Source organism: Abramis brama (assembly GCF_963993115.1).
Source record: "Abramis brama genome assembly, chromosome: 7".
In the NCBI taxonomy this organism is placed as follows: Eukaryota; Metazoa; Chordata; class Actinopteri; order Cypriniformes; family Leuciscidae; genus Abramis; species Abramis brama.
In genome coordinates, this window is record NC_139969.1 from 29,168,878 (window position 1) to 29,188,058 (window position 19,181).

At 38.3% G+C, this 19,181-nt stretch overlaps 1 protein-coding gene across 1 annotated transcript; it reads left to right on the forward strand.

Annotated features, from left to right (window-relative positions):
- The first annotated feature begins 628 nt into the window (after positions 1-628).
- fzr1b (fizzy/cell division cycle 20 related 1b) lies at positions 629-18,811 on the forward strand. The gene is made up of 15 exons (XM_084119682.1): positions 629-863; positions 1,382-1,526; positions 2,806-2,907; positions 3,035-3,098; positions 4,020-4,147; positions 4,313-4,389; positions 6,352-6,457; positions 7,892-7,969; positions 8,051-8,116; positions 8,212-8,314; positions 8,818-8,999; positions 10,487-10,720; positions 10,801-10,905; positions 18,179-18,271; positions 18,358-18,811. Exons 2-15 carry the CDS (start codon positions 1,452-1,454, stop codon positions 18,397-18,399), a joined length of 1,455 nt encoding a protein of 484 aa, XP_083975808.1. The 5' UTR covers positions 629-863; positions 1,382-1,451; the 3' UTR covers positions 18,400-18,811.
- Positions 18,812-19,181: the final 370 nt, after the last annotated feature.

Consider the following 19,181-nt stretch of genomic DNA (forward strand, 5'->3'; position numbering starts at 1 on the left):
CACCACTAACTGACTTAAACTTTTTGTCTTTGTCTTTCTTATCTTTTGTAGAAGATGGAGAGAACCCATACTATGCAGTTGCCAGAAACATATGGCACGCTGCAAGTGAAGGAGCGAAACACACCCACAACCTTTAAAAAATAAAGTTAAACCACTGTTTTTATCATTTTTGTTTGGTCCATCATTAAAACAATTGTTTAATAAATGAAAGTATATAAAAAAGATAAACTTGAGGCTTTGGTCGTCATTAAAATGGAAAAAATGGGCTTTGTGTTTTATTAAAATACATCTTGCCTTAATATATAGTGATTTTTTAATCACATATATCAATTATTTGAACTGTATAACATTGTACATATACATACAAAACAAAGGAATTAACTGACATGCTTTTAAACATGCTTTTTAAATGGCACATGAGATCTGGTAACAGTACTGAGAAAACATGCATCCATCTTCTGCTTAGAAACCTTGTAAAAAATGAAATACAGTTACCTGAGATTGACCAATACTCATTTTGAATAGTTAAATATGTGTAGTATTAGATTCAGTGTTAAATCTAGCCTCTCCTCTCCTCTTCTCTCACTGCGCCTCTTCTGGACGTGCGCGGAATTACACTCTTTCACCTCACAGCTGATTTGCTCGCCATCTTGACATGAACATAAACATTGATACCCTCTGCTCAATGATCGTACTATTATCTCCAAAGACCGAAAAATTTACTGCACATTACCAAAACAGCCTTAATCCTTTGTTGCAGCATCGGGAAAAAGCGAACTAACGTTAGATGTTTAGGAAATCATTGCGCACGTAGCTGAACACACATGTCAGTATAATGTGGGTTTCCTGAGCGCTTGCCAAAGGTAAGATGGTTTTCTTTTCTAATACGAGGTTTCAAGGTCTTCTGCATCTATTAAACTCGGAAAAACGTTGTTATCTTGTCATAATGCAAGATGTAAATCTTCATTTAGATCAGCGCTGTTAGCGAGCTGCCATGGCAACTGATTACATTTCGCGTGTTTACAACCCTCCTGCTGGCATTAATGCGCTCTTTCCTCTATTAACACTCGGTCTTTTTAATAAAGCCATTATGAATTACTTAAAAACGTGTGCTTTAGATTGCTAATTTTGTTCATGTAGTGTTATGCTTGTTATCTATCAGAATTTGTAATGACTTAAATTAGAATTATTTTTAATAAACCAGGTCAGAAACCGGTTCAGGTGTGAATACAATCAATGTGATGTATTGATATATAGAAATGACAGACCTTTTATTGATGAGAGGTTGACACTCACTGACAGCTGTCATTGGAGCAGATGTTTAGAAAATAAGTAAAGCATTATGACTGTTATCAATCATGCATTCATCATTTTTCTGTAGGGATGGGAGACCTTGGAGGACCCCCATCTGCAGACTGATGGAGAGAGTCTAAATGTAGTTTACAGTAGAAATGGACCAGGAGTATGAGAGACGCCTGTTAAGGCAAATCAACCACCAGAACGTCCCAGAGGGCCACCCGTCCAAGGTAAGCATGAAAAGACCCTTAGAACTCTGTTTATCTTGTAACTTGATCATGACATTTTTTTTGACATTTAGACTTTTTTTTTGTTTACTTTGTGAGCAAAAAGAAAGAAGAAGAAGAAAAAAAGAAAACACACACACACACACACACACACACACACACACACACACACACACATATATATATGCCAACACACACATATATATATGCCAAATTTCTAATAAGATTTATATGGAAGCTTGTTTTCACCACGGAATAAAAGTGTAGAAAGGTAATTGTGACTTTTTATCTCACAATTCTGACTCTTTTTTTTTTCAGAACTGTGAGATATAAATTCGCAATTGCAAGTTATAAAGTCAGATTTGTTTTTATTGTTTTCTAAAGTTTTTATTAAAATAATATATTAATGGACATCTTTAAAATGGTTTCTCCTGAAATAATTGTAGATTTTTTTCGATAAAATTAAATTCTATATAATTGTTATTGTTACTATTGTTGTTATTCTTGTATATTAATGTTTTTGTATATTGTTTGTTTTTTTAAGACAAAATTGTTAAATTATTGTAAACTGTATTGAAATGATATATATATAAATTAAATATGGTTGATTTTGCCATGAATATAGCCATTGCGGCTGATATGGCATTTAATCATAAATAAATAAAATTACCGCATGGCACAAGCTGATTGGCCTCTGCTGATTCTGCAGCCAATGAGATTGCTTGCTCAACATTTAAATAGTCTGGTTCAGTGTTTTGCTGTAGGCTAGTTCCTCTGAAACCCTCCACCTCCCCCGGCTCCACCTGCCTAGATCTGCTATGAGATTTATTTATGTCTGTCTATTTATGCAGCAACAGCATATCTTACATATACATCTACATCTATATTACATCTATATCTCTATATATAGTGTTTATTTAATGTCGATGTTACAATGTTAGTGTTATCCAGCTCAATTCACTTTTAAATTTTGTTCTCATCTGATAGTGCCAGTACAACTGAATCAGTCAAACTGATGAATATTAATTGTCTTTTAAACCCCAGTTTGGTATTTGATAATAAGATTAGATCTAGAATATTAAGAAATATATTTTGTTTAAAAAAAACACAACAACATTACAGCACATTTTTGCACCTGAATAATGGATTTCAGAGACTTTTTTAATTCCACTTTTGATTTGTATTAAATGTGTTCATTAAAGAGAGAAAAATGGTATTTAGCAAAACATAAATGTTACACATGATGATTGTCAGTTCCAGTTATGTATTACTGTTTGTGCAGTCAGGGTATGCAGCATGCAGTCCAGTTACGGTGAAATCAGGAGACAGGTTTATCCCCACGCGTGCCGGGAGCAACTGGAGCATAAACTTCCACTATGCCAATGTAAGTTACCATTCATCTGAGCAGTTTACACTCATCCACAGTAAAAAAGAATGATATATTAAAGCCAGTGCATTATTGTCATTGCACTGCTATAAACTCACGTTCATTTTTGCTTTTTTGTTTGTAGGAGAACTGTTGGACACCCAATCAGAATCAGCGGGCGAAGGATGCTAGTACAGACACAGGGAAAGGTGAAGTCATTCTGCATCATCTTTTACATGCCCTCGATTTTCACAGCGAAACAATATATATCTAATTCAGTCATGAAACTATAGAGGGCGCAGGCTGATAGGTACTTTACATGCAGTCTCCAAGCAATCTCATCATTACCTCATGGCACAAGCTGATTGGCCTCTGCTGATCCTGCAGCCAATGAGATTGCTTGCTTCGATAGACTGTGTTACCGGTATTACATGGTGTTCAGCCGCAACACCGGTTATATCACTTGTCTCCCCCGCACCGTCACTTAGATTTTTTATAGTGATAAAATTCATTTAGGTCAGTTAGAGAACAGACTCTACGATTAAAAACTGAACATGTCTGCTCAATGCAACGTGAGCCGAACAAGAGTCGCAGCACGGATCAGCCGCAGGAGTCAGGTTTCACCTCACTTCGCCCATTTCGCCTCGCACTTGACTGACAAGACGATGGCGGAAGATTTGGTTTCAAAGCGAAATGTAAAAGTGGCCATTTAAGCGAGTTTTCATTGTAATTTTTTGTTGTTGTGTTTTTCATTAAGAATAATAATGAACCCAGCATTCAAGCAATTGTCATCCCTCAATTGCTGCTAATTCGGTGCGTGTCCACAGGAGTTTTCAGTTCATTTCTATGGAAGTTGAGCATCCATAGGGAATAACTGAAAACACTGTGCGCCAATTTAAAATCTGCAAGCGATTTAAAAGCGAGATGGGAAAAGAGGGAAAAACTGAAATAGAATTTCAGAAGAACAGTGTTTATTTTGATAATTTGATGATTTTTTTTACAAATCATCCTTGCTGAATAAAAGTATTAAACGTAAAAGAAGTGTATGTATGTATGTATGTGTGTATATATATATATATTTATATATTTATATAAAAGAAAATAACAAAAAAAATATTATTGTTTTACAGATGCTGTAGCGTATGCTGCACTGCTAAGGAATGAGCTGTTGGGAGCAGGAATCGAAACCGTGCCTGATCCTCACACAGATGACCGTCGACACACCATCCTCACACAGGACACACACAGCCTCTTCAGGGTGAGTTTACATGGCAGATCCATGTGAGATTCATTGCCATGTAAAAAGCTCACTGGAGAAGCATGTTTGTCTTCTGCATGTTCTCTGCTTTTTCTCACATTTTAGTTTATATAAGTTTTAGAACTTGACTCTTGTTGTATAACTTGTTTTTCTTGTGTCTCTCAGTACACCATCCTCACAAAGAGAGTGCCTTTTGACAATGAAATCTCCCCCTATTCCCTCTCTCCTCTCAGTAACAAAAGGTATCATTCTTCTCTAATCTCTGCAGTAATTCAAAATAAAATTGAGCAAATGATAATTTATTATGTTTGCACTGCAAACTCAGTTACTTGAAAAGTAAAAACACAAAATGTTTAGACATGTATATTGAATTAAGTTTATTTTTATCACCTTTTTGGAAATTTGTTTTTAGTAAGTTACAAGATTTAGCGGCCACAAATTAAGAATTCGTTCCTAAAACTAAATTAAGAAATAAGGGAACAAATTAGTACAATGTGGCCACGATTTACCTAAAATGAGGGAATAAATTAGTACAACATTGCCTCGATTTAACTAAACGAGAGAATGAATGAATAAAACAAGGCCGATTTTTCCTCTCGCATGTCGTGTGTGGGGCTCCGTACAAATATACTGTTTAAAGGGGTCATGAACTAAATTATTTTATTATTTTGTAATGTTTCCTGGGGTTCCCTTATATTATTAGTATGATTTTTACATCAAAAATAGTCATAATTTAGAAATAAAAGGCATTTTTCCTAGCCTGATTTTAGCCTCTGATTTGAACGCTCTGTTTTAAGGGGCGTGTCTTTGAGAGACTTAAGTGTAAACGCCCACTGCTGTGATTGGCTGACATGTTTGCATATGAAATAGCTAGTTACATGTGGAACTTTCTCGAAAACATTTACTATGTTTTTACTATTACAGCTATCGAGATTAACGATTTGTGAAAAGTGTTGATTATAGCATTATATTTAGATCTATTCCCATCACTTGAAAGGTTGCAGTGATGAGTATTGAGCAGATGACAGACAGTCTGTTGATCGCGTGAATGAAGTGATCTCATCATTGCAACGCAATTTCTGCACTCTCACGAATGCTTTCACCAAATAACAATGCAAACACGATGTAAATACAGTAAGAGCTTTGTTGTGCAGTGTAACAGCATCTTTGAGTTTATAACAAGTTTTGGCAAGTGTCCAGATAAACTCGCGCTGTGTGATTGACAGCTTGGGCAGTTGGAAAGGGGGCGTTCTTTGATTGCTTTCTGTATATTTAATCACAGTTTAAATAAGATTATTTTCATCCTACTAAGAGAAACGATGTGAAGTTGATCGTTTAGTCACTGGCTTGTTTTACTGATGCATAAACAGTATTGAACGATTTTGAGAGGAAGATCTGTCTGAACTTGAATAATTCAGAAATCACTGATCAAATATCAGGCATTAAAATAAACATTGCTGTTTTATTGGCGTTGCTGGCAGATCCATATCGTAAAAGTCTGTTTGCAAAGCCTGCGTCGGAATTGCGACTGATTTACCAAACCTTAGGACCCCCTCGAAAATGAGATGGTGCATCTCAAGGGGTTTATCCTAATAAATAAATTTGAATATCAAATATATAATCCAAAGTGAAATGCACCGAATACAAACAAATAATGCACTGCTGAGACATTCACATTGTTGGAAAAAAACCCCACTTTCCTTGTGGAAAACTTTACCTTGTTTGGAAGATAATGGTATTGATCCTGTGTCGATTTTTTACTCGTTTTGTAACTATTCACTATTCAGTGGGCGGCGCCAAAGACGCGGTGATGTAGACGTAGGCGTTTGCATATGCAAAGGCGCTCTTTCGCTGCTCTATGACGTCATAATTCCACACTTTTCAGGTCCTGTGGTTTTCTGGCCTTGGTTTCAATAAAAGCTGTTTTTGGAATAACAAGGAAGTTTTGAGTTTTGAAACTTACAGGATATTTTTATTGCATAACGACCTCTTAACTGTCAAAAGATCAAGGGAAATTTGAATTCTCAGTTCATGACCCCTTTAAGAAAATGATTTTGTTTTTGCTGTTTGTAACACAGACTTTTTTTTACAATATTATTAATTCGATTCACATTATAGATGTGCCTGTGAATTTCTTTAAAATTTAACTGGGATTAAAAATATGTGATTTTTTTTTTCTTCAAATTTTTCTTTTTTGTCTGCAGTCACAAACTATTGCGTTCACCCCGAAAGCCAGCACGCAAGATTTCCAAGATCCCGTTCAAGGTTCTTGATGCCCCAGAGTTGCAGGATGACTTCTACCTCAACCTGGTACACTTCATTTACAAAGCTCCATATCCTAGTTTTACAGGTATTAAATAAGGGATAGAGGTCTGAAAGTGTCACTGTGAAGGTACATTATTTTTACTTTCATTTTGCAATAATGACCAGCTGACTGTAAGAAATTGGTTGCCTGGGACAGCTGTCAGTTATATAGTCTGCCTGTCATTGTAGAAAAATATTTAACTGGAGAATGTGTTAATTGACCAATCAGAAGTCAGAGGTATTTCAGAAAGCTCTTTAAAATACTATTTTAGCACTATTCAGATCTGACGTGACACAGCGACAGGCGATAAAAGATTAGTTAATCAGAGTTTTTGTCCTAGCCAATCGCGACAGCGATACGCAACATTTATATTCTAGAAACGGTTTCTGTTTCTGCAATTGAATGACCGAAAAAAATAAAAAATTCAATAAAATGAATGTACTGAATTTTAGTTTGATGTTTTTTATTTAACATTTTGTATTTTTAAGGGGATTTTATGGTTCTAGATTATATTTACGGAAGAGTTATGATCCATTTATTACCTGTTGACCACTTTTTGAACATAGACCTGAAAATGAAATTTCCAACTTCGTAACTCTAGAATGTTTTGGCGCACATAAGTTTGGTCTCTTTTTAAAGACGACTCTTGGTAGATTATTGCTGAAGTAAAATAGTTAAAAAGGTAAAACTAAAATAAAGTTATAGTAGTTTAAGTTTATTATTATGAAAAATGCATTTAAAATAAACAATTTCTTTCATGAAATATATATTTAGCAAAACATGTTTTACACTAAAACTGCGAGAAAATCAAAGCCATAAATCTAAAACAGTTGTGATCCAAATTTTAGGTTGATATCTCAAAAAATGAGCTTTCAGTAAGATTTTGTTTGGGCGCAATACCAAACGTTTCCAGTAGATTTAGTTTCCTATTCATTTTCAGTGCGATCATTTTTGACCGCCAACAGTACAAGTGTGACTGTTTTTTCAGGGTCATTTAACCTTTTCAAATCATGTCCATGATTTTTTTTGTGTGTGTGTGTTCACGTAGCAAGTACCGAAACCTTTACCAAGTTTCGTTCCATTCCGATTTTTTTTTACCTAACAGCACCAAAGGGTTAAAATAATTTAATGGGAGTATATCATTATGCTTGACCTTTATAGCCATACTGAAATCCACAATGGATAATTCAATATTTATGAATTTGATTGTGTACGTGTCCATTTCATTGCGAGTGCAGTGCGCTTGCTGAGAGACTCCGCCTACACGCTGTTCTGATTGGCTGTGATTTTTGATTGATTTTGTCGCATCTGGTGTGGACAGACTAATTGCTTGTCGCTGGAATCTTATCGCACCCCGTCTGGTTAGAACATGGCATAATTGTACTCCATAATATGCATGTTAACAGTAGTAATTTGATTGAAAATGTTTGTGAACACAGGTGGACTGGTCAGCTGGAAATCTCTTGAGTGTTGGTTTGGGGGCTTGTGTTTACCTGTGGAGTGCCTGTACCAGCCAGGTATGAGACAGACTTTAAGACGTGATCTGGTCTGACTGTCAGTAAATGAGCGTTTCATTTTACACTTCCAAACGTACACAGGTGACGCGGTTGTGTGACTTATCTGTGGATGGCGACTCTGTGACATCAGTGTGTTGGAATGAGAGGGTCAGCACAAACCTCTTACATGTTATATAAAAATATCTAACGTGTGTGCTTTGTATATATCCAGGCTAATATTTACTTCTTTGTCGTTCTCTCAGGGAAGTCTGGTGGCTGTAGGGACCCATAAGGGATTTGTTCAGATTTGGGATGCAGCTGGAGGGAGGAAGTTGACCAGTTTGGAGGGACATTCAGCACGCGTAGGTTTGTGTCATGTGACAATCACTCACTTACTTAAAACTTTTACTGGTTTAAAGGGTTAGCTTACCCAAAAAATGAAAATTCTGTCATTAGTTACAATGACGAATCGCCCTCATGTGGTTCCAAACCCAATAAACGTTCGTTCATCTTCGAAACATTCACCATATTTGATGTGCTCTATGTATCAATGTTTATATGTAAATAAAAACATATATAATAAAAACTTTATAAATCATATAAAGCGATCAAGTCTCTTCTCTCTATCGATTCATATGGATTTTTTTTACGACCTCTTTACGTTTTGAAGCTTCAAGAGTTTTGAGGGACAGAAATCTCTTAGATTTCATAATGAATATCTTCATTTGTGTTCCGAAGATGAACAAAAGTCTTACGTGTTTGGAACTTTAAATCATTCTCAGAACAATTTATCAGATTTTTTTTTTTTTATATTATAATTTTTTTCTCATTATAAGAGTTTGAGTCTCACCTCCTCTGGTGTCTCTCAGGAGCGCTTGCGTGGAATGGAGAGCAGCTGTCGTCGGGTAGCCGGGACAGAGTGATTCTACAAAGGGACGTGAGGGCACCTCCTCCTGTGGAGAGACGCCTCCAGGGCCACAGGCAGGAAGTGTGTGGCCTCAAGTGGTCACCTGACCACCAGCACCTCGCCTCTGGAGGGAACGATAACAAGGTCAGTGTCAATAAAACGGGATTATCTAATAAGGAGACATAATTGAACATGCAAGACATGACTAAGTTTGCTGGGAATATGGTTTAATCAAAGATTTTAGGTTTGTGTATGTTGCATTCACACCAAATTTCACCTTTATTTTACAATGTCCTTTACAGTGTCCTCTTTATTTTACAGTGTCCTTGTAATTTTTATTTTGTAGAAACCATGGAAACACCAAATAAGCTTTAATATATGATGTGTTTTATTAGACAGGTGAGGATACATTCATCGACAGAAAACTAATCATTGTTATACAGCTCAACACAGTTAGTGTTTTTGTTTAAATCTTGTTTTCTTGATTTACCGCGAGAACCATATTTACCATGTCTAATATAGATCTAGCTCACTGGCAGCGTGTAACAAGTGTCTCATATAGTAGTCGCCGAGCGAACACACAGAGTAGCATTATAACACCTTTCAACACACTCAAATGTATCTAATGGCGCTTTTCCACTACACAGTACCAGCTCGGCTCGGCTCGGCTCGACTCGGCTTTGTTTGGTTTTCCACTGTGTAAAAGTTGTACCTGTACCTGCTTCCAGGTACTTTTTTTCGTACCACCTCCGGCGAGGTTCTAAGCGAGCTGAGGCGATACGTGAAAACACGACAGACTGCTGATTGGTCAGAGAGAATCGTCACTATTCACTGCGTCATCATTGCACGCGCCAGACGGAGTATCCTGAATAAAAAACAGCAAAAACAAAAACAGCATACACTCGATTTCCTCCATTGTCCTGTGTGTGTGGGTAGCGGGTGTGTCTCGCGCGTCTCTCGTAGAAGATTAAGTCATGGCAGTTTCCTGCGGCGTCGCTATGACGACCAGGTACTATTGTGGAGGTACTATCTGCAATGGAAAACGGAGCGAAAAGCGAGCCGAGCCGAGGCGAGTCGAGCTGAGTCGAGTTGAGCTGGTACTGGTAATGGAAAAGCGGCATAATATGATAAAACAGCGCTGTGTTACCCCACATACACATGACTGGAAGAAGCGTGTATAATAAAAGCTCCACTGCTCTCGAGCCGTGTGTCGCGCTCGTCTCTCATTAGCGGTCTCGTTCCGCTCCAACAGCTTTCGTAACGTTAGTAAATCTTTAATACATTACCGATCATCCATGAATATGATTTCAGCCCGAGTCCCGTCGTATTCTCCACCGGCTGTAGAGGTGAAGACAACAACTCCCATGATTCCCCGAAATCAAGGCGTCATCAAGCTACGCTTTTGTTTTGAATAAGCGACCTCTAGTGGCAAAAAATTACATAGTGTGCCTTTAAACCAAAAAAAGAGCACCGATTTTAGAGCACCGATTTCAGATTTATTATTATTATTAAGAGCCCAACTTGATCAAAATCAAGACCAATTTCTTTGCAAAAGAAATTGAAAAAGAACTAATCAAATTCTGTCTAAATAGCATGACACAAAGGAACCTGTGTGTTTTGTTCTGCTTCAGTTGCTGGTGTGGAACAGCTCGAGCCTGCTCCCCGTGCAGCAGTACAGCGATCATCTGGCGGCTGTGAAGGCCATCGCCTGGTCCCCTCACCAGCACGGCCTGCTGGCCTCGGGAGGGGGAACGGCTGACCGCTGCCTTCGCTTCTGGAACACTCTGACCGGACAGGCATTGCAGAGTACCGACACCGGCTCACAGGTCTGCAACCTGGCCTGGTCCAAACACGCCAACGAGCTGGTAAGAAACGCAACTACAACCTCAGTCACGTCATGTGGTTTTTTTCCCCCATGCTGGCTTTCACCATTGATGTCTATTAGGTCAGCACACACGGCTACTCCCAGAACCAGATCCTGGTGTGGAAATACCCATCACTCACCCAGGTAGCCAAGCTCACAGGACATTCGTACCGAGTGCTCTACTTGGTAAGTGTTTTATCGGATCTATTAATCTATTTGAAATGTAGGGTAACACTTTATTTTACAGTGTCCTTGTTACATATGTTACATGTACTCACCATAGTAATAACAGTAAATTATGCCTTATTACATGCAACTAACCCTCAACCAAATCCTTATCCTACCCTAACCCTATAGTAAGTACATGTAGTTGCTTAATATTACTCAGTACTTAAATATATAATATAATTACACTGTAACAATGACACCTTAAAATAAAGTGTAACCTAATGTAGAAATGCAATTCATTCGTACATGCAGTGACTTTACATACAGACATAAATCTCAGGGTGAAACAACTGTCCTTATAATGAAGAAAAAAAGACTAAAAGAGTACAATTCTTGAAACTTTATTAACCCTATAAAGCCTACTATATCATACTTGAACAAATATGAAACAAACACAAATTCCTAGCGCCTCTAAATTATCAACATGATCAGAAATTTGCTAAGAAAAAACTGTTGGACACAATCTTCACGTGTTCTTGTGGCACACGTCTTTTTGCAGTGAAATCTTTACTGAATTTTTTCTTAAGTAAACGTTTCAAGGTGGTGCCGGTGTCTATGGCCTGCCGTCTGTCTCTGCGCACTTTGTTTGTATTTACGTTATTTTGTCAATTATTATTGCAAATGTCAACTCTCTACTGGTCTATGACCGCCAAATACTCTTAGACCTTCGACCCTTGATTAAAAACTTGGTGCCATTTGAGCATGATGGCCAAAAAACTTTCTGTCCTCCGTTTCTTACGGGAATACCAGCTCACCTTCGCCGTGTGTCAGCTCCACTTTTGCGCAGAGCGCACCGTAGATGCCGGGGAAAACGCGGTGGTTGGCTGGTGAAATTGAGGACTAGGCTGGCGTCTTCCACTATGACTTTGCCTGGAATCTGTTCGGATTTTCGTCGCCTCGCGCCGTGGCGTTCTGCGGATCCGATTGACTCCTATTTGGTTCCAGTGGCTGGCTTGGACGTGGGGCTCCCTGCTCGCCGTGTTCAGGCTCCTCGCCTCCGCTGGCGCGGGGTGAATCAGCAGAATCTCCGGCCGCTTGCTCGGATTTCACTGGCTGCAAAAGCCCCGGATCCAGCTAGGTTTGCCCTGGTGAATGCTAGATCGCTAGCAAACAAAACTTTCATCTTGAAGGACTTCTTTGAGTCGCGCGATCTGGATTTTCTCTGTGTAACGGAAACGTGGATTCCAGTGGGTGAGTCGAGTGCTTTTTGTGAACTTTTACCGTTTGACTGTTTGTACTTTAACTCCCCGAGGACGTCAGGTCGTGGAGGAGGACTGGCAACAGTCTATAAAACAAATTTTAAGTGTAAACGGCTCGCACTCGCTGTATCCTTTGCCACCTTTGAGGTGGATTTGTTTGAACTGAGCGGTGCATCTCCAGTGCTGTGCGCACTCGTATATAGGCAACCCAAATACAACAAGGATTTCATCAGACTTTTCTCAATTTTTGGCTGAGTTTGTGCCAATGTATGACTGCCTCCTTATTGTAGGGGACTTTAACATTCACGTGTGCTTTCCTGAAAAGCCAATGGCAAGAGCCTTTTTAAATGTCATTGAGTGTTTTAATCTTGTACAGTGTGTATCTGGCCCCACGCAGGAACGTGGGCACACTCTTGGCCTGGTTTTAACTCATGGCTTAACTGTTTCTAATCTTGAAGTCTGTGATGCTTTTTTCTCTGATCATATGCCTGTTGTATTTGAAATTTCCCTCTCTTGTGTCGTAGTTAAACCGTGTGCTCCTGTGCGCCGTGGTCGGATAGTTAACCCTTCCACTGCTGCTCAGTTTTCCTCTGTTTTTAATCTAAATTGTGTCTCTTTGTCCTAACACAACTGTTGAAGATCTGTGCGCTGGTTTTAATGCTGCTTGCCTAGCAGCATTAGACATGGTCGCCCCCGTAAAAACCAGGATGTCTAAACCGAGATCTGACCCTTGGCTGAACGATGTCACCCGCGCTGCCAGACGCGAGTGCAGAAGGGTGGAAAGAAAGTGGAAGAGAGATAAACTCCAAGTGTCATTTCAGATACTTAGAGAGAGTTGGTGTTCTTATCAAAAAATTGTAAAAGCTGAAAAGACCAAGCATGTTTCTAACATTATTTCTTCTAATGGTCACAGTCCTCGAGTTCTTTTTAATACCCTCAAAACTGGGGCATTAAGGGGTTGGCCTTAGCCTGGATTATGTCCTATTTGGAAGGCAGAAGTTTTTCAGTTCAGGTCAGTGATGCCGTGTCCTCTTCGGCTCCTCTGTCGTGCGGAGTTCCTCAAGGGTCTGTCCTTGGGCCGCTACTTTTTTCAATGTACCTGCTGCCTCTTGGGTCAATTCTTAGAAGTCACAATGTTTCGTTCCATTTTTATGCTGACGACTGCCAAATATATGTGCCGCTAAGTCAGTCAAAAACCCTTTTAGAGTGTCTGAATGAAGTGAAAGCATGGATGGCTATGATTTTTTTGTATTTAAATGAGAGCAAAACTGAGTTTGTGTTATTTGCTCCTAGTGACTCAGCTGCTGCGGTTCCTGTTGACTTGGGTTGTCTAACCCGAGACATTAGCCCTGTGGTTACAAACCTGGGAGTCAAGTTGGACGTTCGTTTAAAACTTGATGCCCAGATTAGTGCAGTGGTGAAGACCAGTTTCTTCCAGCTGAGGCAACTAGGCAAGGCAAGGCAAGGCAAGGCAAGGCAAGTTTATTTATAAAGCACATTTCATACACAATGGCAATTCAAAGTGCTTTACATAGAAGAAATTAAAATAATAAAAAGAAATAAGAATAATTAAAACAGTTTAGAAAAATAAAAAATAAAATACAGTACAGTACAAACAGTCGGACGAACAGCGGCACAGTGCTCATTCATTAAATGCATAGCAAAACAGAAGTGTTTTGAGTCTGGATTTGAAAGTGACTATTGTAGGAGCACGTCTGATCTCCTCTGGAAGCTGGTTCCAGCTGCGGCTGGCATAATAGCTAAAAGCGGACTCGCCATGCTTTGAGTGAACCCTTGGTATTTCTAGCTGATATGATCCTAGTGATCTGAGTGATCTGTTGGGTTTATATTCAGTGAGCATATCTGCAATATATTGAGGTCCTGGGCCATTGAATGATTTATATACCAGTAATAATACTTTAAAATCAATCCTAAATTTAACTGGGAGCCAGTGTAAAGACCTGAGGACTGGTGTGATATGTTCATATGTTCTGGTTCTGCTTAGAATCCTGGCGGCAGCGTTCTGTATGAGCTGCAACTGTCTTATGGTCTTTTTGGGAAGGCCAGTGAGGAGTCCATTACAATAATCCACCCTGCTGGTGATGAAAGCATGCACAAGTTTCTCTAAGTCTTGTCTGGAAACAAAGCATCTAATTCTTGCAATATTTTTCAGATGATAGTATGCTGATTTAGTTATTGCTTTGACATGACTACTGAAACTAAGGTCTGCCTCTAGTGTCACACCAAGATTCCTGACTTGATGTTTAGTTGTTTGACCCCTAGAGTGAAGGTATGCGTTCACCTTGAGAACTTCATCTTTGTTTCCAAACGCAATGACTTCAGTTTTGTCTTTGTTTAACTGAAGAAAGTTTTGACACATCCAACTGTTGACTTCGTCAATGCATTGGCACAGGGAGTCAATGGGGCTGTAGTCATTAGGCAATAGGGCTAAGTAAAGCTGTGTGTCGTCTGCATAGCTGTGGTAAGCAATTTGGTTCTTTCTCATTATTTGGCTCATTGGGAGCATATACAGGTTGAACAGGAGTGGCGCAAGGATTGAGCCTTGAGGGACTCCGCATGTCATGGATGTCCACTCAGACTTATGATCTCCTATACTCACATAATAACCTCTCCCATCTAAGTATGACCTGAACCATTTTAGGACTATCCCAAAACTAGTCAAAGTAAAACCGGTTTTATCTCGACATGATTTTGAAATTTTAATCCATGCTTTTATCACCACTCGTTTAGATTATTGCAATGCACTTTACACTGGTCTTAGCAAATCACTTATGGCACGATTACAACTAGTCCAAAATGCAGCTGCTCGTCTTTTAACTGGAACTTGAAAATTTGACCATATCTCACCCATCCTCCAATCCCTCCACTGGCTTCCTGTGCACTTTCGCACTGATATTAAAATTATTTGTCTTAAATTATTAAGACCAAACGAAAATCCAGAGGTGACCGTGCGTTTGCCGTGGCAGCTCCGAGACTCTGGAATGAGCTGCCTTTGCACATCAGATTGACTGAGTCTCTTCCTGTTTTTAAATCCCGTCTTAAAGGTCCCGTATTATGCCCCTTTTCACAAGATGTAAAATAAGTCTCTGATGTCCCCAGAGTGTGTATGTGAAGTTTCAGCTCAAAATACCCAACAGATCATTTTTTACAGCATGTTTAAATTGTCATTTTTTGGGGCTCAGAAAAACGCGCTGTTTTAGTGTGTGCCCTTTAAATGCAAATAAGCTGCTGCTGGACGACCCAGGGGGCGGAGCTTCATGAGCTCGCGCTCAGTCTCTCAGGACAGTTTCATCTCACGGAATGATGATAATATCAGAAACTCTCAGTAACGGTGTTCATTTCGAGTCGGACAATAATGCCTACAGAGTCAGAGTGCTGTATAGAGATGGAACAGGTATAGTTTAGTAGTTTAATTACGGTTATTATAACGTATTTGTCATCTGCTTGTATGTATCCATTATTTATTAATAGCCTACAAGTCTGCTGTTTCGGACCAGGTCCGAATGATGTTCAAACATATACTGATGAGTTTAATAAAGTTTATTGTACATCACACAAAAGATGAAGCATCAGTTTTACTTCAGAAAATCACCGTAAGAGCTGAGTAAACACAGTAAGTTATAAGAAGTGCGCAAGTACATAAACGAATTTCGGTAGAGTTGAGGGAGCATTCCTGTGGGCGGAGGTTAGTCAAAAAACTGTTCTACTGACGTCATTAAAGAAGGAAGTAAAGGGATGTAGTCCAAACGGGCCGTTCGATGTAGGCGATTTCTGTTAAATAAAATATCTCGCTTGGCATTGAACTTTGAGCTTTATAATTTTACAGATATTATTTCTACTCTAACAACAACATTACACACTAACTAAAGTTTGAAACATGGGATCACGAAGAACGGGACCTTTTAGACTCATTTATTTTCTTTGGCTTTTAACTCAGTTTGAGGGTTGACTTTTAGTTTTGTATTACTGTTGCATTTATTTTTATTTTTATTTATTGTTTTATTATTATTATTATTATATATATTTTTTTTTGCGCCTCTGTGGTATGTTATTGTTTATTTATAGACTGTGTTCAGCACTTTGGTCAACAGTGCTGTTTTTAAGGTGCTTTATAAATAAAGGTGGATTAGATTGGAGGTGGAAACGTAAGAATATATTTTATATTATTAGTAATATTTTAAAACGAAGATATACTGGAGTGAAGCAACTTACGTTTAATGGATTATCCATACATACATGTTTATGTTAAAATTTCAAATATGATACATCAGGATTTTGAGGAACATTTATTTGTTCATCTCTCAATCATCATTGTATTGCATTGTGTTTTATGTTTTGCCCCCACAGTAAAAACTATCATAAAATTAATCATTTAAATATCATCTTACTACTATTGGGTAGTGAGATCATGTACTATTGGGAGATATAGAGTGACAACTGATATTTATATGTATTTTATGTCAGTACTCTGCTAAACTGTTATAAAGATCTTATTGATTTGCATTATAAGAATTTCATCTTACATTTTAGCCATATAAATATCAGCAACTGCACCAATTTGCATATTTCTACTCAGTTTGGGCCTCCGAGTAAATTAAGGTGCATTTTTCTGAAGTATGAGCTCCATATTCTCACATCATCACTATATGGGCCACAAAAACCTGATACATCAAATATGGTACTAAACAAAAAAAACATGCATAATTTTATTTCCTTGATAGAAATATATTTTTTCAATATATTAAATATTAACAAGTTATTAATATTTGGAAAAATCAAAAATCAAAGTCATGTGGTGCGACCAATATGCAGAAAAAAATCTAACAAACAGGAAATGATGTCATGGAGTGGAGTGACACCTGCAGACCCTCATGACTGTATGTCAAGGTCAACAAGTCTCTTAAAATATCAGATCATTTTATGGATTTTTTTGGCAAGGAAAGATTAGTTCCTGTTGTAAAATGTCATGTGGTGCGACTTCCCAAAAACATAATCTTTATGTATTCATAATACACTCACCAGCCACTTTATTAGGTACACCTGTTCCACTGCATGTTCTAATCTAATCAGCCAATCTCATGGAAGTAAATCAATGTGTTTAGGCATGTAGACATGATCGAGACGTTCTGCTGAAGTTCAAACTGAGCATCAGAATGGGGAAGAAAGGTGATTTCAGTGACTTTGAATGTGGCATGTTTGTGTCGAACGGGCTGGTCTGAGTATTTCAGAAACTGCTGATCTACTGGGATTTTCACACACAACCATCTCTAGGGTTTACAGAGAATGGTAAAGATATATCCAGTGATCCAGTATCCACAATATCCAGTGAGCGGCAGTTCAGTGGGTGAAAATGCCTTGTTGATGCCAGAGGTCAGAGGAGAATGGCCAGACTGGTTCAGCTGATAGAAAGACAACAGAAACTCAAATAACCACTCGTGACAACCGAGGTCTGCAGAAGAGCATCTCTGAACATGTTGAACCTTGAAGCAGAAGAGCTACAGCAGCAGAAGACACACCAGTGACACTCCTGTGAGATAAGAACAGCAAACTGAGGATACGATTCACACGGGCTCAACAAAATGAGACAAGAAATATTTGGAAAAATATGTTTGGAGTCTTTCAGATGGTTGGGTCAGAAATTACCGTAAACAACATATTGGTTCAACCCGGTACTAGCAAGGTCTACCTAATAAAGTGGCCAGTGAGTGTGTTTAAAAAAAAAGAAGGAAAAAGTACTTTTTTCTTAACGTTTCTTATCTTCTTACCTTTTATGTTTAATCGAATCCAATAACTGGGAACATTTTCCAAGTGTACCAGGAAAGCTCACTTTATAGCGTAGTTAAGAGACACCGTGGCTGTCATGGTTGTCTCCGGATCCAGTTTTTAATTATGTACAAATGACCGACGAAGACAATGAGTAATCAAATCTGAGATCTGTAATGTAATAATGTTATCCTGTGTTAATTCAGACACACATCAGAAGTGAATGTACGTGTCTTGGTTGTGTACAGGCGGTGTCTCCGGACGGTGAGGCCATCGTAACGGGAGCAGGAGACGAGACACTGAGGTTCTGGAATGTCTTCAGCAAGACACGCTGCACCAAGGTCAGGCTGAGGTGTTACATTCGGACGTGTAGCTCATCCTGCACCTCAACTGTTACCCGTTTCACATTCTTTTCGTCTGTTTCCAGGAATCCAAATCAGTGTTGAACCTGTTCACCAGGATACGGTAATTCACAGAAGTCCATCCAATCACGTGAACGAATGAAAGCCTTGAACTCGCTCTGTTCTGTGTCCTTGCATCAACTCCAGACCTTCCGACAGAGAGAGAGACCCTAGCACTTCCTCCACTCTTTTTTACTGAGCAGATTTCTGTTTTACCCCATGAAAATTGAGTGAGCTTGTTGTTTATGTTAAGATTCAGTCAGTTCTTCTTATTATTGTACATTGTGGATGTCCAAACAGATGTGCTATTGTATAAGTAGAAGTATTAATAGAGAAATGAACCTATATGACCTATATTGTCATTATCATGATTTCAGTCATGAGGTTATACAGAAATGGCTTATGAAAATTTACATATTTTATATGTGTGTATCAAAACAGATCATGAAATCTGTGAGAAATAAATGCACTTAACATTAATCCTGTGACTTTTTATGACTAACAGACTAAAGGTTATATTTACTGTACGTCTAGCAATAGTTGTAAGTACACTACTGTTTAAAAGTTTGGGGTCTGTAAGATGTTTTTTTAAATACTTTTCAGCAAAGATGCATTAAATTGATCAAAAGTGACAGTGAAGACATTTATAATGTTACAAAAGAATTTTATCTCAAATAAATGCTTTTTATTTGAACTTTCTATTCATTAAAGAATCCTGAAAAAAATGTATCACGGTTTCCACAGAAATATTAAACGGCACTACTATTTTCAACCGATAATAATAAGAAATGTTTCTTGATCAGTAAATCATCATATTAGAATGATTTCTGAAGGATCATGTGACACTGAA

What these genes read in the sequence shown, in the direction of transcription:
- fzr1b (XM_084119682.1), top strand. Translation starts at nt 1,452, where the DNA reads ATGGACCAGGAGTATGAGAGACGCCTGTTAAGGCAAATCAACCACCAG. An exon ending in TAGTACAGACACAGGGAAAG is followed by an intron (nt 3,099 to 4,019) that starts GTGAAGTCATTC and finishes ATTGTTTTACAG; the next exon opens with ATGCTGTAGCGTATGCTGCA. An exon ending in CAGTGTGTTGGAATGAGAGG is followed by an intron (nt 8,117 to 8,211) that starts GTCAGCACAAAC and finishes TCGTTCTCTCAG; the next exon opens with GGAAGTCTGGTGGCTGTAGG.